This window comes from Tasmannia lanceolata, unplaced genomic scaffold, assembly GCF_043159265.1.
Source record: "Tasmannia lanceolata isolate RefF3 unplaced genomic scaffold, GAP_Taslan_0.1 ptg000003l, whole genome shotgun sequence".
NCBI lineage: Eukaryota > Viridiplantae > Streptophyta > Magnoliopsida > Canellales > Winteraceae > Tasmannia > Tasmannia lanceolata.
The window spans coordinates 4,897,612-4,924,324 of NW_027518680.1; the positions used below are offsets into that span (position 1 = coordinate 4,897,612).

Sequence of the window (26,713 nt, forward strand, 5' to 3'; positions counted from 1 at the left end):
TTTGATTATAGGATTTAATTGTTAGTGATTTTTATATGAAATTGTTCTTGACTTCCTATAACTGTGCCGAGGATGTCCATTGAAGTGTATCGAATATTGTTACTGATGTTGCCTGTGTTGGGTATATAATATAACCCATGTATGTTCTAATATAAGCCCAATAAGATAATGGACCGGTGTAGTGGGCCTATTTGGGCTAGAGTCCACTAACCTATTAATACCCTAGTGTATCTAATATATATAGGGGCTGGAGGCAACAAACTTGGTATTCCAAATTAGATACCTTGGGTGTAATGCTTCAAGCAACATCTTGCTTGACCTAATTCCTCTAACAATCTTGAAGCATTTAACATAAACCCTAAAATACGTTTGTTTTTTTTTCCCTCTTGGGGACGTTCTAAACTCCCACAAAACAAGAAGAGTACGTCTGCCTCTAAAACATGGGTTGTTTTCAAGCGTGGGTTCCCTGAAAAGAGAATCAAAGAAGCCATCGTCAGACTTGTGGCCTGCAATTATCTCTCTTGGATATTCGTTGAATTTCTCATTTATTATTTCCACCAGGAATACCAGCAGAGATGTGATGACTCCTTTTTCTCGCACAAGGAAAAACAACTCGTGTGATTATCCTACAGAAAGTGTGAGTGTGTATGTCGGTTGGAAGAAACCTATTGAAACGGTGGTGAAACCCTCTTCAACGGCAGTAGGAAAAGTTAAACAAGGTTTTGAATTGGGGTTTCTATCCACGGTGATTGATTATACACCGAACCCCATCGTTTGTTGGAACCTGCTATTATACACCGAGCAGCCCTCTCCCTCATCCGAGCCTTTGTGCAATTGCAAACTTGAAACCCAACCATCCTTGGTGGCCAAAATTTATTTTCTTTGTCGCTTGGATTTCAAGTTCCAGAAATTGAGCCGAAGTGCTTGGTTTTTGGGCGATGGTCACTCTCTTCTCATCTTGGGTTCTATCTTGTTGAACGACCCATCCCTACTCCAAAGGGCTGAGATTGTGGAAGTTCTTGGTGGCCTAGAATATTTCTTGGTGGAGACCAAATCTTTGGTGAAATACTTGGTGGAGGTTGTAAGTACACAACAAGTTTTGGTGGAAAATGAACTCTTATTGGTGGTGTAGACACCCCATTTTGACCGGCCCCTTTTCCTCGAAATTGAATAAAATTCCTGAATTCCGAGTCCCGAAATCAATATTTGAACCCTGGAATCGTGAGCCTCGATCCCCATACCCATGTTTCTGAAGTTTCCAAAGATCACAAAATATCCCTGAGTTTTTAGCATTAGCAATGCTCCATTTGTACCGTTAAACTCTAAATGACATTTTCACCAACCCATCTTGTCTATCAGTGTTTATCAAAGTTCATTACATTTCCTAAGAAGCTCTCACAAGCCTTTTAGAACCGAATAGGCAAGATCAGTTGGCGCGCTTATCTGAGCTTGGCTGTGACAATATCATTTTAAAAAAAAGAAATCATTTATCCCACCCCTACTCTTACCTGGGACACCCCCTATACAGCCAGCAAGGATGGAAAATTACACCAGAGGGGGCTGTCCACGGAAAGTAGAGCGCGCGGATATGTCATTCCCCTTTTCTACTTGGGCCACCCCTTTGTAGAATAAAAAAAAATATATATATATATATATATATATATATATACACTAGGGAGAGGGGGGCTGTCCAGGTAATGAATAGGGGGTGTGAATGCCTTTTGCCCCTTTTAAATACCCAACCAAATTAGGGCTAGAGGAGGGAGTCCCCATTTTTCAAAGGGAGAAAACCTAGCTGCAAGCTAAGATTTTCGAGAAGAGGAGAGAAGCAGAAAGCAGAGAGGGAGAGAGAAGGGGAGGAGCCGCCATCTCCACGGCCTCGTCCCCATCTTCGTCATCATCTCCCCATCCTCCCTAGCCGAGCCGCATCTCAAACCCTCCCCACCATAGCAGCCACCACTCCAACCGCCTCCTCCAACCGATTCTCATCTCAGCCGCACCACCCTCGCCACCACCACTTCAAGCCGGAATCCGGCAAGGCTTCCTCCATTACCGGAGCCAAGCTCCACTTCACCTACCACCACAGAGCTGTCGGCCAATCGTCTCCCACCTCCTCCGGTGAGTCCGCCACTTTCCTTCTCCATCTTCTTCTTCTTCTTCTCCCTTTCTCCTCAAAGCCCATTTCACCCAAACCATCAAACCCTTCTTCTCCGGTCGGATTCTCACCGGAATCCGACCATAATCTCCATTAGATCCGGCCCTTCATCCACTTCCCACCATCTACCTCCACTAGCCTCCATCTCCTCACAGCCACCACCAGAAAACCCATTTTATTTTACTCTCTGTAACCCACGGCCGAAACCCATCTTCTCCGACGATTCTGCCGGAAATCCGACCATCTCCACACCACCGTTCGGCAACCATTCCCTCTCCTTCACCACTCCATCCCATTTCTCTGACCATTAAACCCACCTCAAACCCATCTCTGCTACCCAGCAAACCCTCCATCAACATCTTCTACATTTGTTTACGCCATTAAATCCGGTCATCCTCACCGATTCCGGCCGGAATCCGGCAAAGCCACACCACCTTCACACCCACACCGACCATAACCTTCATCTCCGGCAACCCCATCGGAGCTCCGACCAAATCTGCGCCACCATCTTCTTCGTCATTTTTCTCTTCTTCTCTAAAACCCACCTCAAACCCATTTTTCTTAACCCCAACCCAACCGAGCTCCACCATCCATCTCCTATCCCCAGTTCAAACCCATTCCACCAAACCCATGCCATTTTCCCCCAAACTCACTCCTCAAACCTTAAGATCTGAGAATCATCCTTCTTTGTTCAAAAATTAGGTTTCTAGATCAGAGTATATTTCCATTTCATGTAGAAAAAAAAATGCGCAAGGGAGATTTCAAAGCTATGTGTTCGTGGATCCTTGAGGAAAGGAGAAGCTAATTCTGTCATCATATTCCTCTCGCTGTGGATTTGTCATCGCTGCAATCACACTCGGCATTGTTTCTTATTTCTGGTTTATCATTTGCTGTCATTTAGGGGTCCAGGTAATTTACTTACCTTCTTTTAGTCCGCATGCATATATAAAAGGTCAATTTCATATTCAAGCTCATAGTAAATTTCTTAATTGCCTCGGATTTAGAATTTCTTTCTATGTTTTCTCTATTAAATTCTTGAGGGCGGCTTTAAACTTAATGCTTGCCTGATAGAAGAGATAGCCTTGTGCTATTCTTGGAGCATTATATTGCAGCATTTGTGTGGGCATCATGTTAGATTGGATGTATGAATGACATTATGGCCTTTGTATTCATGTCCTGTACATGTACAGAGAGCATAGTTCATGTCTAAATTGTGGCCATGCTAGGAGGGATTGCTGAATTGCAAATGATTTGTGAGGATCATTTATATGGTTGCAAGCTCAGGTTGGTAAATGATTAGGTTAGGACAAGAGCTTGGTGTTTTATAGGCAGCTTAACTCATTTTGACTTTTTAACCTGACCGTACTGTATTTTGGCAAATTTCAATGGTTGTGTTCGGTGGTGAATTAGGTTCCTTGTAATATTGGAAGTAAGGTCGTAGGGATATCGTATGTACAGCGAGCTGCTAGGAATTCGCATATGCATTAGTGACCAATTCATGGAAGCCATTGGTCCCAACAAACAGTTTTCTTGTTGCTATTGATAATTGCTGAAATCCTTGATTCTAACTCTCATTTCCTTCAAGGTGCATTCTACATTTGTTTCCAAGCGAAATTTGATTAGCATGTTGGAGTAGTCACTCTCGAGTCTCTTATGTTCTAATTTTACTTCCATATATCTCTACGTAGTGAATGAGCATCTTATTCTTATCCTAGGATCATATTCCTTTTCATTTCCTTTTTAGGACCTCCTTTGATTTTGGGATTTACCTTGCTTTTTCGAAACTTTCATCGGTTCTCGGAGTTTCATTGATTTTTGGAAATATCTCTTGGGTTTTGGCAACGATGGAACGTTTCTTGAGCCAGCCTCTTCCCTTCCTGCCTTAGAGTTTTCGCAGGTTAAGGGATTCTCTCCTCTTAGAGTGTTTAGCCAGTTAGAACCCTTCTCAGGGCAATGATAAGGTTACTTGGAGCCCGTCTTTATGTTTTGTGGCTCACCGCTTCGCACTTGGATCTGCACAAGTTGATGTCCCCTGTATGTACTGAAATTTTTACTAATTGGAATTATCATAATCTTTTGATATTTCTAATACTCTTCTTATCTTAAGCATTGAGTTAGGTTCTGAAGACAATAATGAATGGACTGTTCAGGTGAGATTATCTTGAAGCTTATCATATTTGTTTAATTTTATTTAAATAAATTGTTTTAGGAAAGAAGGAGATCAGATGACTACTCTATTCGATATTATCGACATGAGTACTGTCTGATTTCAAGGCGGGATTAGAAATATTATCTTGTGTATTATGATATCAGATGATTACTTTAGCATCATCTGATTTCATCCCCACATTGGGGTGGTGTTTGTGGTTGGGCATAGAAGTGTTTGATATTGTTTCTGCTTTATTAGGCTATCCAGCGGCTGGTCTGGACTAATTTATGTTGTTTATCATTTTATGATTGCTATAGGTTGTGTATTTTTTAATTGAAAATTCTTCTTTGCTTAACACTTGATTTATTTTTATAAGAATAGAATGGAATTTGCGATTATCTGGTAGCCTTTTCTTCTCTCTTTGATAGACTAACACAGTCTTATAGATTTCTGTTAAATTTCTTTAGATACTAGAATCTCCTCTCATTGCGAGGGCGATGAAGGCGCTAGCCCAAGCCCATCCTTAGGGGACTTGCTCAGTCCAAGTAGCATACCCCTCCTTTGCATATAGGAGACTTGCCCAGTCTCATTCTCTTGCTAAACCTCCTCTTCGTGCGTCGTTTGGTTTTGGGAGAACACCCTACTCGGGTTGGCGGCATACCCCTACCCTTATGGGTATTGGGTTGCACATTTGTTGCACCCTAGGGCTAGGTAGCTGTCCGGCCCGGCTGGGTGTTTTACCTTTGCCAAATATGCATAGGGTCTCTTATTCCTTTTTACGTCATTTGTGTCTCGGAGACACGCCTTGTCTCATGTAGAGAGTTTCCCCTTTAGGAGGCTTACCTAGCCTCATGTTAGAGTGGCCTCCTCTATTAGAGTGAGTCTTTGACTCAGTAGTGTTATTAGAGAGTCTCTGACTCATTTGTTCCCCCCTCTTTAGTGTTGTTAGTTCGGAGTCTCTCCTTTAGAGTTGTTGATTACTTCGCTTTGATTAGAGGCTAACTCAGTCTTATTAGAGCTTTGCTTGCTTGGGATCTTGGATCGTTTTCTCTCTTCTTGGGACGCTATCTTTCTTGTTGTGGTTCGTCTCTTTGAGGCGTCAGTTGCTTGTTCGGGGTTTCCCCTTTTGGATTTAGGGCTTTGCCCTAGTTTGTGGTTGTTCTTGCGTGTTCCCTTTAAGATTGAAAGCATTTAAAGGGTTAGAGCATTGGAAAAGCTTTAAAATCCAAAAGCATTAGAAATTTAAAACTCAAAAACATTTGAAAACTTTAAAAATATCAAAAACATTTGAAAATATAAAAAAACCTTAAAAAATCTGAAGTGTTAGTGTTTCTTTTAGAAGCGTAGTTTGAGAGTTCGTTTCGAACTACGTTGGCTTGATCCTCTTCCACGAGGTACGTAGTGCAGCTTGAGATTCTTATCTCAAGTCCAGCCAAACTTTGTAAATAAATGCTTTAACCCTTTTTTCTTCAAAACCTTGTTTTCAACAAGATCTTCCTCTAGAGTTAGGAGTTTGTCCTAGATAGAGAGTTTTAGAGTTAAGAGTTTGTCTTTTGTTGTGTGCTTGTTGTGTGTTTGTGTTAGAGTTAGGAGTTTGTCCTAGCTAGGAGCGCCTCCATCCGGTCAGTTGGCGATTCACATCGCCGACTGATGACTAGGTCTTGGATACGTTAGCAATCCTATGGTTTTCCTTAGGGCATACAGCCTAGTTACACGTAGGTTGTAGGAACCACCTGCATTAGCTTAGGGCTAACCTGCATTTAGTTATGGCATATAGGGTGTCCTAAAAATTCACAATTCACTGGAATTTAAATAATCGTTCAAGAAGCTTTAATAATTAGTCCGGTCTTTTAGATTGAGTCTAAGATAGAGGTCTAGGTGTCTTAGGCATCATAGTTTAGAATAAGTGCGAAGAACTACGTTGCCTTGATTCTCGTGGAGGCGGGGATACGTAGGCTTCTTTGGATGAATATCAGACCATCCGAGGACTCGGGCTAATGTTTTAGAGTCTTAGGATTTATTGTGTTGTTATTATATGTTTTGATGTGTTCTCTTACCTTCTTGTGCTGATCCTATACCTTTAGCTATATCATGCATGTGTTTGTCCACCAGAACTTAGACACATGTTAGGCATGTCACTCATAACCTAGCTATGCTTATGTGACACCTCTTTCATTTATTTTTTGTGTGCTTATTATTTCTATTCTCAGGAAATGCATGCTTAGATAGACGATTCCTGAGGATCGTTCCCATTTCACATGATTTTTGCCCAAAACTCTTCGAGGTTAATAATAAATGGCATAAGAGACCAAGTGTTCGCACTCGGGCGAATTGGGGGCGCTCTTCGGACCTTCTCCATTCGTCATCAGGCACAGACCTTTTGTATCTCTGGTTATCCATTGCAAACAGAGCATTTGTTTTGGTTCCATGGCTTGTCCATGGATGGCGACTCTGAGTTATTTTTCAGATATATCTTGGTTTCGAGCCCTGGCTCCGGATCAGGATGTATCTCTTTCTTTTATATCGCCACTCATGCTATGCTGTGAGGGTGGCATCCGTTTCGAGAGTTCCTTGGCAGAGCTCTCTTCCGTTGTGGAGATCTTAGAGGATTGCTGTGGGGGCCTCGTGTCCCCCGCCGCACTCGTCCTCTCAGGATCGGGGTCCACAGGTGGTTGTTCCATCTGTTTTGGGCGTGATAACAGCCCTCACACTTGGATTTATTCCATCCATTGCCGAATCCAATTTTTGCATAAACTTCCATTGTCGTCGAACCCCTTTTTGGGTCATCATGGTGGTCATTTGGTGCAAAATCAAAGCGTTTGGGCTGATTCTTTGTGGTGCAATTCTTCGGGCGGATTACACCAACACCGGAAAAGGTTTCAGTCGGATCTCACCGGTTCTTCACCGGTTTTGCTGTGGTTCAGTTCAGGCGGATTTTGCGATTCGGCTTTCTCAGGAAAGGGATTTGGTTCTTTGAGCTCGGCCTAGAATTTGTTTCTTGCGCGGTTTCTTATAGCCGGTTCTTGCCGGTTTTTCACCCGGTTCACGCGGTTCGTTGTGGTTCTCGCGGTATGGGTCTTGGATTTGGCTCTCGGATTGGGTTCTTGTGATTCGCCAACCAGGTGCACTCTTTCCACTTTATTTTCGTCAATAGTTTAATACAATGGAAAAGAATGGTATGCCTTTTGAGATGGTCAAACTTCAATCCTTTGGTAGATCTGAGTTTAACTCATGGAAGCAAAATACTCAATTCGGTCTAAAATATATGAATTATTTTTACACCGTTTTGAGTACCTTTGCTGAGACAGATGAAGAAGTTGATGAATCTCAATGGCTTAGAGCTGAGGATTTCTGCAAAGACTACTTGTTGAATTATCTTTCAGATCGTCTTGCAGAAACCTATAGTAAATATAACACTGCTAAAGCACTATGGGACAACTTAGATGCTCAATTCAAGAAGGAGGAGGAATTGTCCAAGACTCATCTTGTGGACAAATTCATGGATTTCAAGTTCCAGGAGGACATGAAAATCACTCATCAAGTTATTGATCTAGAGAATTTGAGATCTAAGTTGTATAATAATAAAAAAATAGTTGTCTGTGATTCGTTTCTTGTTGGTGCAATTATATATAAGTTACCATCTGCATGACACTCCTTCAAAACCGAGATGTATCGGAAAATGTGCAAGTGGGACTGGATGATCTCAAACGATTCATTCGAATCGAAGATGAGAATCGAGCTAGGAATAACTTGGAGATGGTTAGACAGCAACAGTCTGCTACTAACGCGGTAATATATCCCAAGAAATTTCCTCAGAAATCCAAGTCACCTAAAAGTGAACATCCTAAGTTGAAGGCCAAAAAGACTATCTTTCAGAAAAAGAAGGGCAAGTACCACAACTGTGGGCAATAGGGTCAGTTTGCTGCAGAGTGTACACAACCTAAGACGGTAAATCTGACTCACCATAAAAGGAAGCTCATATGATGGTGAGCAGTGCTGAGCCTAAGAGTTTTGTTGCCATGTTAGGCAATGGTATGGCCAGTGCTTCCTCAGACTGGTGGTTAGAAACAGATGCCATTTGTCATGCTTGCAACTCAAAGAACGTTTTTCACTAAGTGTTATCGAAGTAAAGGAGACTGGTACAGTGGCTAGTGGAGCAGACATGGAAGTCACTCACACTGGTACTGTGAACTTGGCCCTTTTTTCAGGTAAACTGCTTAGTTTATAAGATGTTAAAGTGTTTTCCATTAGTATGTTTGACTATGCTGGCATATGCACTTCATTTATGTGTGGTAGAGTAATTTTTTATTGTTAACTCATACTATTTTGATTGTGCATACTTGATAGATGGTATGTATGGTTTGAGTTTAAGAAATGAGACTGTTAGTTATGATAGTCCACCGCTCATTGATCCTAAGTTGTTACACAACCGATTGGGACATGTGCACTATCAAAAAATGGTCCACCTACTATGACTCATACGATACCATTATATATGTCAATTAAATTTGACAAGTGTGAGAGGTAGGAGTGATAGAGAAGGAGAAGATACATATTGACAGGGTTCAAGGAATTCTGTGCCTCTCAGGGCATAATCCTTGAAACTACTGCTCCTCACTCGCCTCAATCAAATGACATAGCTGAGTGTAAGAACATAACGTTAACTTAATGTTAAACTCCATGTTAATGACAGCTGGCATGCCTAGTTGCATTTGGGGAGAGGCAGCTTTGACTGCACATCACATTCTAAATCTCTATATGCTCCTCCATGTGATAGAGTACTTAAGAATTTGGTGAGGACTTTGTGACCTACCAATTGGAGAATGATCCATCATCCTATCAGGAAGTGATGAGATCTAGGGACTCTATGTTGTGGGCAGAAGCCATTCATGATGAAATGAGCTCTCTGTTAGAAAATCTAACTTGACAGCTAGTCCATTTGCAATGAGGCTAAGACTATGGGTTGTAAGTAGATATTTGTTTGTATGTTATTCTACACATCTCGTATGGATGTTAAGATCTAACAATCCTTGTATTGGTCTTCATCAAACACTTAAATTGTGACATCAGAAATTTGACAAAGTAGTAAAGAGCTTTGGGTTTTCTGATCAATTACTCAGATAAATGCCTTTACTATCGTTTTGTGTCAAATAAGGTTATGCTTATTTGCTTGTATGTAGCTGTTGATTCTTGTTTCCAATCTCTCTGTGGTGAGTTATGTGAAACTAACCTTGGGTAAAGAATTCGACATGAAAAGACCTGGGTGTTGTAAACACCATTCTTGGTATGAAAGTAAGTTTTTTGAAAGGCAAGGAATCACCCTTGGCCTAGCCCATTATATGAAATACTACTTTTCTTTTTGAGGATGCAGTGGGTGCAAACCGATTGAGACACCATTTTGATTATACCAAGAAGCTGATCTCTAAAGAAGAGACAGTGTGAGTCAGTTCGATTATTTTAAACTGATTGGTAGTCTCATGTATGTTTTATGTTGCACTAGGCCAGACATAGCCTTTATAGATGGCATGCTGAGTTGTTTTGCTAGCAATCCTGACCATGAGCATAGAAATGGCCTTATGAGGCTGATGAGATACCTTTCGTGTACTCAAGAGTATGCTCTAAATTATGATGGCCATCCACTTGTTGTGGAAGAATATTCTGATGCGTCATGGGGATCAGAATTAGGGGAAAGCAAATCTACTGCTGATGTGTGGAAGTCGAATTGGAACTTTATGCTCTAGCTTCGGTTGCAAATGAAAGCAGAGGAGATAAAGATTCTGATTATGGTTATGGACATTCCACTAACCCAGTTAAGGTTTAGTTCCTTAAGTATGTTCTGTGATAATCAAGCTACAATTACGATTGTGAAGAACTCACTCTTTAATGGTAAGAGGAGACATCTTAGGCTGAAACATGCCATGCTGAATTATCTCATTGAACACGGGATTATCACTTTGATTGATGTGAGATCGAAGGATAATATGGCCGATGCTCTCGCAAAGGGACTGAACAAATATCGAATATTCAAAACTGTTGGGGAGATGGGGTTAAAGTCTTTATAGACATGACTTAACCTACATTCATGTTATTTTGAATCTTCGAATCTCCCTTTTGGCCAAGATAAGCACTTGATATGTTTCGACGATGTTTACAGTTGTTGTGTGTCATTCCACATTTGATGACATGTCCTTTTTGGGAAAGGTTGTACATTCCAAACTTGATGATACAGCTTAACTCAAATATGGATAAGATGACTATAACATTCCAAAAAGAAACATGAAATGGTTCTTTGCAAAAGAAACTATTTGGTCTTGTTCTTTAATGAAACTTGACAATTAGGAATGGTTATTTGCAAAAGAAGTTGTTTAGGTCTTGTTCTTTATTGAAACTTGACAATGATGCTTATGGTGAGAGTGATACTGATACTTTTTCAGCCATTTGAATTGTACTAAGTTCTTCTTCAGGTAGAACTAGATACTTTCGTGAATTATGGAATTGTACTAAGTTCTTCTTCAGGTAGAACTAGATACTTTAGTGTTTTACACAAATGATTGGATTCATTTTCATGAAATCCATATTTGGTAATTCACAGGGATTGGCAAAAAGGAGGAGCTTGTCTTCATTTGGACTTTGATGAAGATGACTTACTTGATGAGTAAATCTTCTAAAGTCATAAAGACTATGCTTACACTTCAGTATGCATAGAGTTCACTTTTTTGTGGAACTTTATTTTGGATCTCGATGAGAATCATACCTCATGAATGAATTCATCTAAGATCAATGGGGTTCACTTATATGTGAAACTACCTTTTGGTTGAGTTTAGCTTGTTGTATATCTAAAATTCTTGGTTTGTCATAAAAGGATTCATGTTTTCATTTGGATTACAGATCTTTTATGATATAAACCATATGGTGATGTTGATGTTTCTATATTTTATTTTGAACATTACACTATCTATCTATTGGATTGTGCTATATGTAGAACATAGGAGGAGATTGTTGGGTATATAATATAACCCATGTATGTTCTAATATAAGCCCAATAAGATAATGGACCAGTGTAGTGGGCCTATTTGGTGATGTGATATAAACCATATGGTGATGTGGATGTTTCTATATTTTGTTTTGAACATTACACTATCTATCTATTGGATTGTGCTATATGTAGAACATAGGAGGAGATTGTTGGGTATATAATATAACCCATGTATGTTCTAATATAAGCCCAATAAGATAATGGACCGGTGTAGTGGGCCTATTTGGGCTAGAGCCCACTAACCTATTAAAACCCTAGTGTATCTAATATATATAGGGGCTGGAGGCAACAAACTTGGTATTCCAAATTAGATACCTTGGGTGTAATGCTTCAAGCAACCTCTTGCTTGACCTAATTCCTCTAACAGCCTGATGGTCTTATTTTTGCATACTGCTCTTGTAGAGACAACGACACTGACTTCTCTCAGCAACAACATCTCTTCTCTTGCCTCTACATATGGTTTAGGAATGACAAACTCTACTCCATTCTCATTTTTCGTTCACATATGATGCTTTTTGTATATAGGGAAATGTTATCAACACAAATATCTTTTAATAATTGCAAACACCCAGCTTGTATTTTCTTTCTTAATTGGCTTGTGAGAGCATGTAGTGACCTATAATAACCTTTGACAGCTGTTTAGATAATAAAAAACTGGAAATATCCAAAAATAGTTGTATTGATATTATTTCCCTTGATTTATGTGGACATATGTGTGAGAATCAGGAATAAAAAAATTGCAGGAGTGGACGATTGGTTGAAAATTTTCAGTGAATGGTTGGAGTTCATTTTGGATTAGATAAATGGTTGGAGTTCATTTTGGATTATCCAAAAATCTTACGCATGTTTAACGATCCTCTACAGAAAAACTAGATCTGTATGATGAAGCAAGGAGAGATTTTGGTTGTCGTATGGCCATTGAGATGATGAAATGCTACAATTTACTTATTTAGTTGTTACTTAATTTGATGTCTTCATTATTTATCATCTAATAAAATGTGTACTTCTAAAGCAATGGGATATTTTTTTACTAGAGGATGTGCTTTGGGTCTAAGATAGTAGAGATAGAAAGCTTTGTTGTGCAAGAACTAAGCCTCACATGCAATTATTAGGGCCATGAGAAGAACTAGAGAACTTTTGATTCAATAAGTTTATGCTTTTCAATTGAAGATTCAATAATTTATTGTTGTGGTTCTTGTGAATTTTTGATTTGCGAATAAAATATCATGTCAATGATAGATCCATACGGAAAATAGGAGTGACTACAGCAAGAAAAGTTAAAATGCTCTAATCTATATTATGTACAACATGAAGTTGTAAGAAAGAAGATGCAGAACATTGATCCAATCTTGGTAGACCATATTGATTCTGAAAATAATTGGATAGCTGAAAAAGAAGGTTCTTTTCTTCTTGTTGATCGTAGCAGTCAGGATAACAATGGCATGGTGTTTGATTTCATTGCTATTCAATCATTTCTTGTTCGTTCAACTGATGTGCCACTTTGACCACCATCCCAATTGGTTGGTAGTAGTTTTGGATCTACTTCCCGACCTAATAGGAGACAGAGTACTACTAAAAGTAAGTATAATTTCTAGTTTTATAAAATCTATATTCCAGTTCAGCTTTATAATTAATTATTTTTAGTTAAAATTAAAGGTAAGGTTGTAGCACATGTGTATCATGTTACAATAGATGAGGGAGAGGAGTATAGTGATAAAGGTGATTGTGAGGGGATTGGATATCACAAGTACACATATTACATGGTTGAAGAGGATGGGGATGATGCGATTGAGGAATAAGACAGATAAACGATGAGTCTGAGTCCTTATTTATACACCTTTTCATGTGTGTTTTCTATTTGTGACATCGTGTCCGTGACGTGGAAATGTGATGTAAAATTGTTATTTTGTTTGCCCAGTGTTGGTAGCTTGGTAAGTATTTGAAAACTCAATGACCACTAGGCCATTAACTGATTGTTTGTAATATCTGTTAGATGGGTTTCATTCTTTATTTTCTTTGCGTAACATCATTTCTGGGAAGAAAAAATTATCATCCTCAATTGAGTTACTCATGTCTGAAACAACATTTGGATGCATGTGGGACCCATTCACTTTTTTAACATGCAGCTAAGTGCATATGTTTTATTAATCACTGATGTAGATCTCCCTTTTTATATTACAGGTCATATCTTTATCATTTAGTCATGGCAAAGAGAAAGAATATCCCCACCTCCCATGACTCACAGCCACCCTCTATGAGGAGACATATTACCCCCCCCCCCCCCGCCCAGAGGATAGAGCCTCACGCACCTTGCATGGTAGTTGAGACGCTCCCATCTTACATGGAAGATGAGACACTCCCACCTTCAGATTGGCAAGAGCCGATCACACATTCAGAGATACAGGAGACGAGCCCACATTTAAATGCACACGAGCTTATCCCACCTTCACAGGATCTCCATATGTCTTCCCATTTCATCCCCTCCTCATTGAAGAGGACTCGAGGGGCCACACATTGCAAAGATACATGGGGTTCTAAAGAGAAAAAAATTATGGAATTTAATGAGCTTGGGCAGCCCGAGTGTCCAAAAGCTTGCAAATTGGCGAATTTCCTCGGGTCTGTAGCGAGAATGGGTGATAAATTGCCGCTTACTTATCTTGACTGGAGGAAGATGCCGAAGCAAAATAAAGATGACGCATGGGATATTGTTATGGTATACTGAAATGACAGACATTTGTCTTTGTTTCTTCATCATCAAATTGCCAATTATATTATATTCCAGTCTTTTTTTTTACATGTAATGTAGGAAAAATGGGCTTTTGGTGATAGCCATAAGGGTTGGGTTATTGCAAACATTGGAAGGAAGTGGCGGGAATGGAGGTGTACCCTGAAGACAAACTATTTTGACGAGGATCTTCCGCCGCCACTAGATAGAATTACTGAGTCGCACTACCGATTTCTGTGTGACCACTGGAGTACACGAGCATCGAAGGTAAGATTGAATGTTAAATAAATTTTGGGTTCTTCTACGTGCAAAAGAATGAAATTGAATATTTTTTGGATGTCATGATTTAGGACCTTTGCATTCAAAACAAAGCGAACCGCGCCTTACAAATGATAAAACACACCGGTGGGACAAAAAGCAACGCAGTGTATTGGAAAGAGGAGGTAATTTCAATAATAACTTTAATTGATTTACTTGTCAGCTCTTCGATACTTACAAACAATGATATTTTTCTATGAGGACAGACCGTCAAGAATGGTAGGCCTCAAAGCCGTGGAGATATCTTCATACGTATCCACCAAAAGAAAGACAAAACGCCTTATGATGATACCTGCAAAGCTATTATAGTAAGTTTTGTAACATTCGTAGTTAATCTACTATATTACTCTTGATATGACAATTTATATAAAACTTGATTATTTCACCTTCTCTTTATTGCAGGCACAAATAAAGGACATCCAGACTCAGCATCCCGAGTCTAGGTCCTCAATTGCCCCAGATGATGACTTAGGGCGGGTCTTTGGCGCAGAGAAACGAGGCAGGGTGGTCATGCTGGGACCTAGCCCTACGCTGTCTAGGTTGTTTGGCTCGCCATCAGGTGGTGGGATGTGGCAGGAGAAGGCTGCATCACTTGAGCGGGCCAATGAACAACTGAATGATGAGGTGGCGCGTATGAGTGCGAGGCCAGTCTGAAATGGAGCGACGCTACTTTCTCATTTTCAGGGCATTGAAAGTAGCAATGTATGTGTAACTTTCTCATTTTCAGGGCGTTGAAAGTAGCAATGTATGTGTATAATTTATTTTTCATTTAATAGATCTACTTGTTCAATCGTTCCTTCACATATCTATATTGTTTTTTTTCTTAGGCATCTTGCGATCTTAATCCTCTGCAGCAGCATGTACCCCCCACTAAGCAGCCAGGGAGATGCGATTCTAGTAAGACCGGAATAAATTTAGTGACTTTTAATCTATATCATATGGCAAAAACTGTCCGAATTAAATAATATATGATTTTTTTCTGATTATTTGGCTTTTTCTAAGGTTACATTAATGAGCATTTGACGTGCGAGGGTCAGAGTTGCACGTGGCGTTCGTATGAGCGTCGATCCATTACATGTAGTTGATGATGAGCCATTAGGGGAGTTTTTCACCGAGGTCGAGATATCGGTCGCAGTGCTTCCGGATGAGGCTCTAGTAAGACCGTCTGAATTCTTCACATGTATGGGAGACGCGGTAGGAGCACCAATCGCTTGGCCATCCCACCTAGTAAGTAAATGATATATAAGGCATGAATTTATTGGTGGTTGATGATATTTATATTGACAAGTATACTAATTTTTGTCAATACTTTTGCGTTTCATTTATTTTCAGGTAAGACCGGGATGGATTCTTTGAGCCGCCTTATGTTTGTGGCTTCCCTTGCACTTAATTAGTTTTTTTGAGCCATTGTATTACACTTCCTCATCTTATTGTCGTAGAACCTTTTTGGTTTTTGTATATATTTGGTGATGGGGATGGTGATGGTAATGCTGATGGTGGGGGAGGTGGTGATAGTGATGGTGATCCTTTCCATTAAACACTCTGTCTATTTTTTGTAAAATTATACCTTTCTATTCGTTTGGGAAGATATGCTTATGAGCCTGTACATGAACTTATATTTTCCTATTTGGTTCAGAAATGATACATGGATCTTTGATGACTAGAAAGAAATGTTATATTGTTTTATTATACTTACATTTGGAGATTTTAATCCATCCCTAACCATTTCTTGCGTGTGTATATTTAGTTGGAATTCTTAATGAAAACGTATTACTTGAGTCAACATATACATGTAAGACCTTGCATGCTGAATTGAAAGTTACTTCCTAAAAGCCAAGCGATCGGTCAAGAATCTTGTGTTAACTTCATCAATTTCAGCGGTGTGGAAACAGGATGGTTTGGATAAAGAGAAAAATGATCCTTTAGATCCCTTTGTGTTTTGTACAGGATACTACAAGTCCTGGGAGGGCATTGGATCAAGAGAAAAATGATCCTTTAGATCCACATAATGGAAATCATGAGTTTTTTTTTTTTTTTTGGTTATTTGTTGCCTCTTTCCTTCTATGCTTCTATAGTTTATTTGATTTGGGGTTTTCATCTAGGGTTTCTATTTTTTTCCCTCATGGAAGCAATGAATTTAAGTACAGGCAAGACTACATGGGTTTCCCTCTTCTCCCTACTTCAGACCCCTTTTGGGTTTGCTTTGTACAAGATACTAGAGGTCATGGGAGAGCTTTGGATCAAGAGAAAAGTGATCCTTTGGATCTACATAATGGAAATCGTGAGTTCTTTTTGTTATTTGTTGCCTCGTTCCTTCTATATATTAGGATGTGGCAACACTATTGATATGATCGTTTGTCTCTTGAGTAATTGTTCATCTATAAGTGTATTCAAGATGCTATCTAATTGTACATCTACATTTATGATATGCATAATCTGGTGGTGGGTGGGGCCAAGATGAAGAAAAGACCCTTGAGGGAGATAACCGTCCATGGGGTTAAGCATGGTGGGGTTTATTTGGAATTGCCGAATTGGTATGCAAAAATCTCCTATTTCTGTTATCTTCAACTTATATTCAAAATATACTTGAATTTTTTCTGTTCGTTTATTTGTCAGACATTTTTTTAGTTTGGGTGTTCATGCATAGACTGAAAATAAAACCTGTAGTTTGATGGGCTTTATAGGAATCTCACCAAGTTTATTGGGTAATGTTTTAATTTATTGGGTTTTGAATGTCCCATTAGTTGGGAATGTTTTAATTTCTTTCTATGTTTTCCTTTCTGAAATTCTGAATTTGATACCATGGCCCCGTTCGTTTGGGACTCTCTCTCTCTCTCTCTCTCTCTCTCTCTCTCTCTCTCTCAAGCTCTCTATCTCTGTGTTCACACGCTCGTGTGTTTCATTTCTAGATACGCATCTGTTCAAACGTTTCTTTCTCGTTCTTTTTTGAATTTTAGCATCATGATTTGGTTTTTGTTTTTTAAATTTTCTATTCCTATGGTGTTCTCTATATCTTTCATGAAAGTATGGTGCAGTCCTTCTCTCCTTCTGGAGGAATTGTCTCAAGTATGTTACTATCACTTTATATGATGGCTGGTTAACATTTTACTTCAAATTTTTCAGCAAGTAAGTTTTTTCCACGATGTGGCAAATTGTTAGGTGACCAGTTAAAATTATATGGCAATTGAAACATTTGCATGGTATAAAGTGTTTGAATTTGTATGCTAGGGATCATGGGTCCGGTTGGTGATGTGTCTACAATGTCCCCATTTGCACATGGGAGTGTTGCTTTGCAAGAATCCGACCTTAACCATTCCCAACTGTCATATATTTGCACATGGGAGTGTTGCTTTGCAAGAATCCGACCTTAAGCATTCCCACCTGTCATATTTTTGCAAGAATCCGACCTTATTAATTTACCTACAGTTCAAACTCATCTCCAGCTATAGATGGTAAAAGATTATCATTAAAACCATTAACAATCATGAAAGTGTAATTCATTTCAATTCGGACAAATTGTATGTTTTATGTGACACTTGAGTAATGCGGACAAATATGATTTTAGGTATAAAACATGGGCTGTGCAACATTAGTATCATGCTGTTAGTGCTAAAATCTGTGAACACTTTGAATTTCCAAATAAAATAATATTAATGTTCAACATTCTATTTGATTCTTGGTTGATGCAATGCTGGGCATAGAATTCAAAGTTATGTCGTCGTTTTAATGTTTAAAAGCTATTGATATCAAACATTTTGAACCTATTTAAATAGTGAGGAATTATATGATGAAAGGCTGTATAAACACGTAAAGGTGGTACGACGGAAGTACCACCCTTGATATTTGATCCAACAGCAACTCCTAAAAAAGTGAGCTGCTGTTATCAAGGATGGGATGATGGATACTTGTTTATATGGCCCTTCATCATATAATATGATGGATACTTGTTTATATGCAATCTTCTGATGGAGCTCTCCAAATAATGCTTTTTGCTTCAGTTGGATTTTGGAATAGAGGGAGGTTCAAAAGCTTTGTGATCTTCTAGTTTTCTTCACTCATAATGTCATCAAGATTGAGGAAGAGGATTCTCTCACGAGCGGTTCTAATAATCATTTTTATGATTACCTGCTGTGCCTCTTGCAACCTTCATGGATTATGATATTTGTCTCAAGCCAGATATGATGAATGGCTCCTATGAAGAGGATGCGAACCAAGGTATATGTCTGATCTTTTGCTTTGAATTTCTTTCTTATCCATTCTTCGTCATCGGTAAGAGTTTTGTTTTGTTTCTTGTTTCTTCCTGTTTGAGATGCGCCAAAGTATTGACCTCCAGACCCAGGCAGAATAACCGCATGAGAAAAAGAGGTGATTGAGACTTTCAGGTTCCGCATTGCATAGAGGCCATCTAATATCTCTTGTTGGGCCAAGGAAATGCAGTTTGTCACGGGTACTCAGCTTGTCAGCTTGCCCTGTATTGCTTGCCATGATGTGATGCTGTATTTTGGAATTTGACCGGGGAACCAAACAGTCGAGGTCCAAAGTACATTTTGGCTTACAGATCTGATGGTATTCCATTCGCTTTTTGTGGAGAATTTTCCGCTTGCTTCAGTTTTCCAGATGATCTTTGATTCAGATTAAGTATACACAGCAGAGATGATGATTATTTTGAGTTCATGAAGGTGCTCTTCCTCTTGGATCATGTTCCACCAACCTTTGACTTTTGTATTATGAATAGAGGCATTTTGAGGGATGAAGTTGAGGGAGGATCCTAGGGTCGTCTGAGCACAGATGGGACTGTTTGGATGCCATGGGTCAGTTCAGAACAGCAGCTTTGATTTGGTTCCAACTAGATAGCAAGTGTTTGGGCTGGCCAAAACTCTAGCTTTTAGAATGCTTCTGGCTACCCATGAGAGGCTTCTAGGCATAGGCATGCTCCAGATGCTCCGGCCTCTAATGTACTTTAGGTTGAACTATGGGATATTTCTATTTTCAAGGATGTGCCATAACAGCTTGAGCTGCGCAGCTTTGTTTAGATCTGACTCCTTTTTTTGGTTTGCATATGGTTCCCAGGCAGCACCATGATATCTCTTTTCTAGGCTGCAACCCGACTAGAAGAAATCTAGAAGAGTCTTCTCATTTTTCTCCAGCACATTTGCACGGATGTGAAATGCAGCAGACCAGTACATCTGGTGGGTGCTAAGAACTGCTAGAATTAGCTCCATTGTTCCGGCTCTTGATAAATTCTTATTGAACCAAACTGAGATGCGACTGTGATGCAGGTGAGGTGGTAGGAATGATGATCAACAGTTCACATCAACCTTTCATTGGCTCGTGTAACACTAGTCCCAAGTTGCAATTTAGAAAATGAATGACAATTTGAGCATTAGATGCAAAGAGATCTTCTATGTTCAAACAGAGAATGCATTGACTTGATACATCTGGTCATTTCTTAAACTCCATATGCGTATCTTCATCAAGCAATTGCAGAGAGCTCACGAAAAATCAAGGAGCTGGACAGTGGGGCATCCAGATCTATTACAATGCAAAGAATTCTTCGCAAAATGAAAGTGTCTTACAGCAGAGAAGAGGGAGAAGCTTGAATCTCGGCTCCTAGAGTCTTCTTGTAGATGAATTACATTCAATCTGAGATTTTCCCAAAAATTCGAAAAACCCTCGTACAGATGCATATAAAAGTTCTTCATCTAACTCCTTTGTAGATAATTTTTCGGTCTATCTTTTAGAATGAGTGTGATACAGGCTGTACAATCCTTCATTCAGACTCTCTCTCTAGAACTTTGTTAATCTAGTATTCAGAGATAGTCATAATATCCCTCAAGCTCTTTTTCTAAGAAACTCTATGCTAATGACATAAGAGGTTTCATTCAAATCCTTCATTTTATAGTTTTGAGTGAGAGATTGATTCACTTTATGTAAAGAACTCAAATCACAATTGGCAAGTATCGCACTGACCTCAAGGTATATACATTGATCTACAATAATCAAATTCAAAAATGATTTTAATATAGAAAAAACTATATTTTGAGCTTTAGAAATCCATTTTATAGCCGAAGTTGTCTGAGTTGAAATGTCTCTTATAGTCCTTTGATTAAGCAGACGAAATCTCCAAAATTGTGATCGACTATATGAGCTTAAGAAACTCATTTAAGTAGAGATTGTCTTATTTTTGAAATGTCCCTTGTAGGCCTTTGATCGAGCAGTTGAAATCTCCAATCAATATGGGAATATTTAAGTTTCTTGGTGAGCTCAAGAAAGGACAATATTATAGTCCTCGAGGACATTTTACGTTTTGGATGTAAATGTTTCGAGTTAAAGAGAGAAGGTAGAGGTTTTTCTTCTATAGAATGGGAGTGTACATATCAACTCCCGCCATCCTCGCCCATTTATATTTCAAGAAAGAGAAGGTGATGATGATACATGTAATACAAGTTCTTCTCTAAAATACAAAGTGTCCCACCTAAATTATCACAAAAAATCAAAAATAAATTGACAAAATAAGAAAAAAATTAAAGAGAAAAAAATAGTTCAAGGATTTAGGTTTACCAAAAAAAAAATATAATTGAAAGTAACTATCTTGGTGAGTTGAGCATAACTAAGGTCCTCTCTCTTTAAAAAGGGATAAAAAAACTAAAATGTAGGTACATTTGTTCTAGGAAAACAATTCTAAAATGGGATCCAGTGTATAAAATAAAGAAGGTGGTGAAATTGACAGATGATTTGGTCATTTTCAAATTGATTTTTTTGGCATTTGAAAGGATTCATGCCCCTTTCTTTGTCACAAGTGCCATGAAAAGACACTTTCATCTTATTTTCCAGATGGGATTCCCATTTTGCTAGCAACTCCCTACGTTTTAAGTTCCATAAAATAGATAACTCTTCCTCACTTTCCATTTTTAAAAGTCGAGGAGGTGAGATGTTTTAAGAGAGGAACTCTTTGAAAGCTTGAGAAACGTGGGATAAAATTAGGGAAATGATATCAGCACTGCGATGTTTTAATAAGATGCGTGAAACATCTTGTTGTTTAATATTTAAAGGGATTGTTAGATCTTTTTGAGAACTGTAATATCTTTCTTAGCCCTTTAAATACTAAACAAGAGGATGCTTTCACGCATCTTAAAATGTTGCAGTGTTGATATCATTTCCCTAAAATTAATCATACAAAGTTATTATGGGGGTATGGAGAGACAGATAGACTTTAGGAAATTTTTTTTTTTTTTTTTTTTTGGGGGGGGGGGGGGGGGGGGGGGGGGTGGTGGGGGGGGGGGGTGAGAGGATTTAGGAAATCTAAGAGAGGATAGTTTGTGAAAGTATGAAACAACCGATTACTCCCAAAGCTTAAGCTGCTGGAGAAGGTGTTATTTATTCTTTTATACTTTAACACTCCCCCTCACGTGCGGCCCCTCTTTCTTTGGGTTGGCCTACACATGGTACACGTGGCCCCGCTTTTGGGTTGGCCATTGCATGTGGATTTTTTTTTATCATGGAGGTTTGAACTCAGGACCTTTTACTCTGATACCATGTGAAACAACCAATTACTCCCAAAGCTTAAGCTGTTGGAGAAGGTGTTATTTATTCTTTTATACTTTAATATAGTTACCCAAAAATTCATATTGAACTTCGATAGGAGCTTCTCTTAGGACAATGACGCGTTGATTTAGTCGTCGCTGGAGCCACAAGGACTATCTAAATTGATTTTTAATAAAAGTTAAAGAGATTGAGTAATTTTACATTGGATACTTCATGATCGTCACTGTGCGTGCAAGAGAGGAGAGTTTATGAGAGAGAAAGAGAGAACCTGCAAAAACAACTAATAAAAATTTCAGGAAAATGGCCCCGAAATTGCGTTTTATTTTTTTAATTATGGGTGGTTGGTACTTTCAACTTGTTGTACAGTGCAAAAAGACCGGTTCGCCCTCAAGTATGCATGCATGAGAATAAAGCCAATTTTTCTTCATCACCTCCGAACGGTGGAAATGTCGGGTCGTGCTGGGAAAATGCTCGGTCGAGTCATGTAAATGTCGGGTAAATGTTGAAACGACTCTTTTTCGACACGACCCATTTACGTGACATTTTTTTGTTATTATGAAAGATAACTATATTTTGAACATAAAAAGACAGAGACATTTACACACATGACCCTACTTATTTTTACATGAGCCGACATTTTTCCGACACGACCCAACATTTCTTTTGACACAATCAGACATTTTTCGACATGAACCTAACTTTCATCGAGTTAACCCCAAATTTCACCATTTTTACACCAGATCGACTATTTAGACCGGGTTTTTTTGTATTAAAACTCTTTTTAGCCATTGATTCAATTCATTTATGAAATGATTGAAGTAAAACAATGGTGTGACTTAACGTTCAGGTGGCCGACGGTTACTAATTTTGCTATCTCGAAGGAGGTTGCTTGCATGGTTTTAAATTTTGGTTTCGGTATGCATTTCGGCCCTCATCGAAACCAAAATTTCAGCTAAAATCTGAAATTTCAAAATTTCGGCCGAAATCCAGTACACCATTAAAAACAATATTTTATTCAATACCAAATTTCGGTCTAAATTTTGGGAAAAGACTATATAATTAAAAATTTTGAGAGTTTTGAGTTGGATTTCATTAAATTTATTTCGGCCGAAATTTGGTACCATTTCAGGTATTGGGAATTTCGGTTTTGGTGCTGACCGAAATTTCAGATTTAGGTCGAAATTTAAATCCATGATTGCTTGCGAACGTAGGTTGATGTCGATGTTGCTCTTCTCTCATGCAAAAGTCAACTGTGAAATGGCTTTCCACGAAATTGCCTAGCAAATCCCTTATTTTAAATTTGTGCTGGTGTGGCATGGTACTCTATAATATGGGGCTTTTCATTTTTTATGTGGGAAGTTGGGAACACACGAATTGTACAAAAAAAAAAAAAAGTGGTTTTATGACTAAGTTTTTATGACGTGATGACAGAGACAATAAAGATCAATAGCTTAAATTTATGAGTTAGACTGCCTGAACAATCATTGTCAAGGTATGGATCTTAATGATCAACATTGTGTCCCATATAGCATACATGTTTGGTCAAGACCGTTGATTTAGTGGATTCCCACTAGGCAAAGCATATGATCTTGGCCCTATGCCACATGCAAGGCCCATAAAAACGATCACCAACAACAAACAGTTGTTTTCTATTCTTTTGACTGGCTCCTAATAGGACCCGTATTTGATGAAGGCTTGAGGAGTGAGGACCATCCAATTACAGTGACACCAGCTGTAATGGAGACTAGACTTGTGGTTGCTTGAGAATTCTAATTTCAAGATAAATATATCCAAGTCAAACAAAATTATCTAAGGAAACTTCCTCATCTTCTATTCTCATTAAAACCTTGGATACTGACAATTGATTTGCCTTTTCCATTTGAAAGGAATGATTGTATGGGTCATAACATTAAATCTTGCTATTGGGCCGATGTAAGATTTACCATCATACAATTTTTAGACACTGCTTAATCAAATCAGGTAAGAAAACTAAAATTTTGTTTACACCAGCGTTGATCGTTTAACTAACATAGGTTGATGCATCAATTAAGACCATTGATTGCAATCTTCACAAATAGTGCACTACCCATAATCAAGCTCCACTTATAGATTCAAGCTCCGTGGTTCTTCTTCCACAACCAACCTGATAGCCTACACTCTAATACAGTGAAAGTCACACATGTAGAGGAAAAGAGGAGAAGATGAAAGAGAAAAGAAACCCCATAATCTACTTGACTCATAGTCCTTTCACTTTCTCACACGAAAAAAATACTCTCTCTCTACCTCCTCAAGGTGAAAAAAGAGGTTTGGGGTAATGCCTATGGGTCTATTGGTTGAGGTTTTGTATCTCAACCTCGAGGTCAAAGGTTCAATCTCATCTTACCTATCCAAAAAAGGTGAACAAGAAAGAAAAACACTTTTCTTTCTCCGGAACTCTCCCACAAAAAAGGTTCAATCCCCTCTTCGTGTGTTGTGTCTCCTTTAGGTTTTGTGTGAGGCCTTTTGTATAAAGTTTATCTTTTAAAAACCTAATGTTTGGACCTTCGTAATATATAACTAGAAGGATTGGGAAACAAATTCTCATTTTTTTATTTATTTTCTGCTTTCCTTACCTCTTGATTTTAGAGGAAGTAAAAATGCTTGCATTTGGAAAATTGACAACCCACAAGGACTATCTGCGAATAGTAGATGGCAACCAAACAATGCTAGGAAGAGAAAATTTTAGGGAAATGTTATCAGCACTACAGCATTTTGATGATCGCAGTCCGGATTTTATTAAAAGTACTGTATTGCCCTCACCATAGGATGATCCAAACCGTCCATTAGATGGGCCCATAGCCTAAATAGGTTGTGCCCCAAAAATCACTTCCATAGGTTTATCCTAACCATCTGATCTTAATGTTAGAGGGTTGATCCTAACCCTCCCTTTATAGATCAGAGGGTTAGGATCAACCTATGGAAATAATTTTTGGGGCACAACCTATTTAGGCTATGGCCCATCTAATGGACGGTTTGAATCATCCTATGGTACCGGCCATACTGTACTTTTAATAAAGTGAGGAGAAAAAATGGATCGTACTATTGTGGAGGGTGATTCTCCAAACGTGATACGTTGGTTGAAAGGTTTGAGAGAGCCTCCTTGGAGATTTTCTCTTTTTTTTAATGAAATAAATGACTTAATTGCGGGGTCTTTTATTGTCTTCAACCATGTGCGAAGATCGCCAAATAGGGAGGCAGATTCTTTGGCTGGAGGTGGGGTTAGTCGGGTGTTTTCTTATTTTTGTTTTGTTTTTCTGTCCTCTGTAATTTGGGGGTGGTCCATCTCGATCTGCTTCCTTCTTTAATGAAATCATCTTTCCATTTCAAAAAAATAAAAAATAAAGTGAGGAGTGCGATAATCAAAATAAAGTAGTGCTGATAACATTTCCCATATCTTATCCTTATTTATACTTTGATTTTTCCAAATTTGGTGCAACCAAATGGATCCTAAGTAGTCAAATTATGAAACCCATAAGGGGAGAGTTCAATTTTTCCTAAAACTAATTCATAGTTAATATCAGAAATCCAACCCTCTCTTTTTCATTTTAGGTTTTCTCTAAAAGCACAAAAACATCTCCTAGTTAAAACCAGGAGACCAAATAAAATAGTTTACCATCTAGAAACAAAACAAAACCCAACAATATTTCAGTGCTATTTGAAATCCAAGCTGGGGTCCATCAAGTGGAAAATCTAAATAAAAGTGAAAAGATTGGTCCCACCCCCACTACATTATAAAACAGGAAATGATATATCACTCCCTTATAAAACAAGCGTGTCTCATTGGCGTCCTACCTTACTATATCATGAGAAGACGACAACCGGCATCAAGATTAATGCTAATGATCTGTTCTTTGGTATTGTACATATAGGGACATGTATACGACAATAAATGCCATTGATCTTTTAGAAAATCTTGAAGGCCCAATTTGTAGGGGCGTCAACTGATCCACTTCGGATCGGATCCACCTATGTCTTAGTCATGATCTATTCAAATCCCTTATCAGTCGGATCATATTCGGAGTGTTCTTCGGATCCTACTTCTTGTGTCCCAGTCATGATCCATTTCAAATCGGACCGTCCATCTGAGTGTCCTAGTAGGTCCTACTTACAAAACAACAAAAAATCTCAACCTTCTTCAGTTGAAATGAACTCCAAAACTTCCTCAATTATGAAAAGAATTAGTCACTATATCTAATAATAACACATGATTTTGATGAAGAATATGATTTATTGTTGAAAAGAACTCCACTATTTGAGGGTGCACGACGATAAAACTTTTGAATAATTAATCCTTGTTGAAGGTCAGTGGCAAGTTTATAAGAAGAAACACCGATTGAGGATAGGAATAGAAAAAGATGCCTGGAAAAGGGGGGAAGTGGAAAGTTGTAAGCTAAGTAATATTTAGTTCATTTTTATGAAAATGCCCCTCCTTTAAGTATTAATATAAGAAATATTTTGAGGCTATTTTAGTAAAAGGATTTCGGATCGTGACTATCCATTAGATTTTTTTGCCATGTCTTGATCACGATCATAAATTTTTTGGATCTTACGAAGAGGATCCACAATATGTCCATGGATCCTTCTCATGTGCCTAGATCCTGTTGATTAAGGTTCGGATTCGGACTATCCATCGGACCATCTAGGTCCATTGACACCCCGCAATTTGTTTGTACTTTGAGAACTAATTTCGAGTCCCAAACTGATTATTTGACTCATAATTAAGGCACTGTTTGTTTTTTATTTGGA

General features: G+C 38.6%; 1 protein-coding gene across 2 annotated transcripts; it reads left to right on the forward strand.

Annotated features, from left to right (window-relative positions):
• Positions 1–2,948: 2,948 nt before the first annotated feature.
• Positions 2,949–15,280, forward strand: LOC143860390 (uncharacterized). Of its 2 annotated transcripts, none has more exons than XR_013239697.1 (7): positions 2,949–3,064; positions 13,522–14,053; positions 14,147–14,332; positions 14,416–14,508; positions 14,590–14,691; positions 14,786–15,128; positions 15,211–15,280. XR_013239697.1 is itself a non-coding variant. In XM_077370986.1 (7 exons), exons 2-6 carry the CDS (start codon positions 13,544–13,546, stop codon positions 15,035–15,037), a joined length of 1,143 nt encoding a protein of 380 aa, XP_077227101.1. In that variant the 5' UTR covers positions 2,949–3,064; positions 13,522–13,543; the 3' UTR covers positions 15,038–15,085; positions 15,211–15,280. The 2 variants fall into 2 exon arrangements, 1 of the variants encoding a protein (XP_077227101.1); XM_077370986.1 differs by having other exon boundaries at positions 14,786–15,085.
• Positions 15,281–26,713: the final 11,433 nt, after the last annotated feature.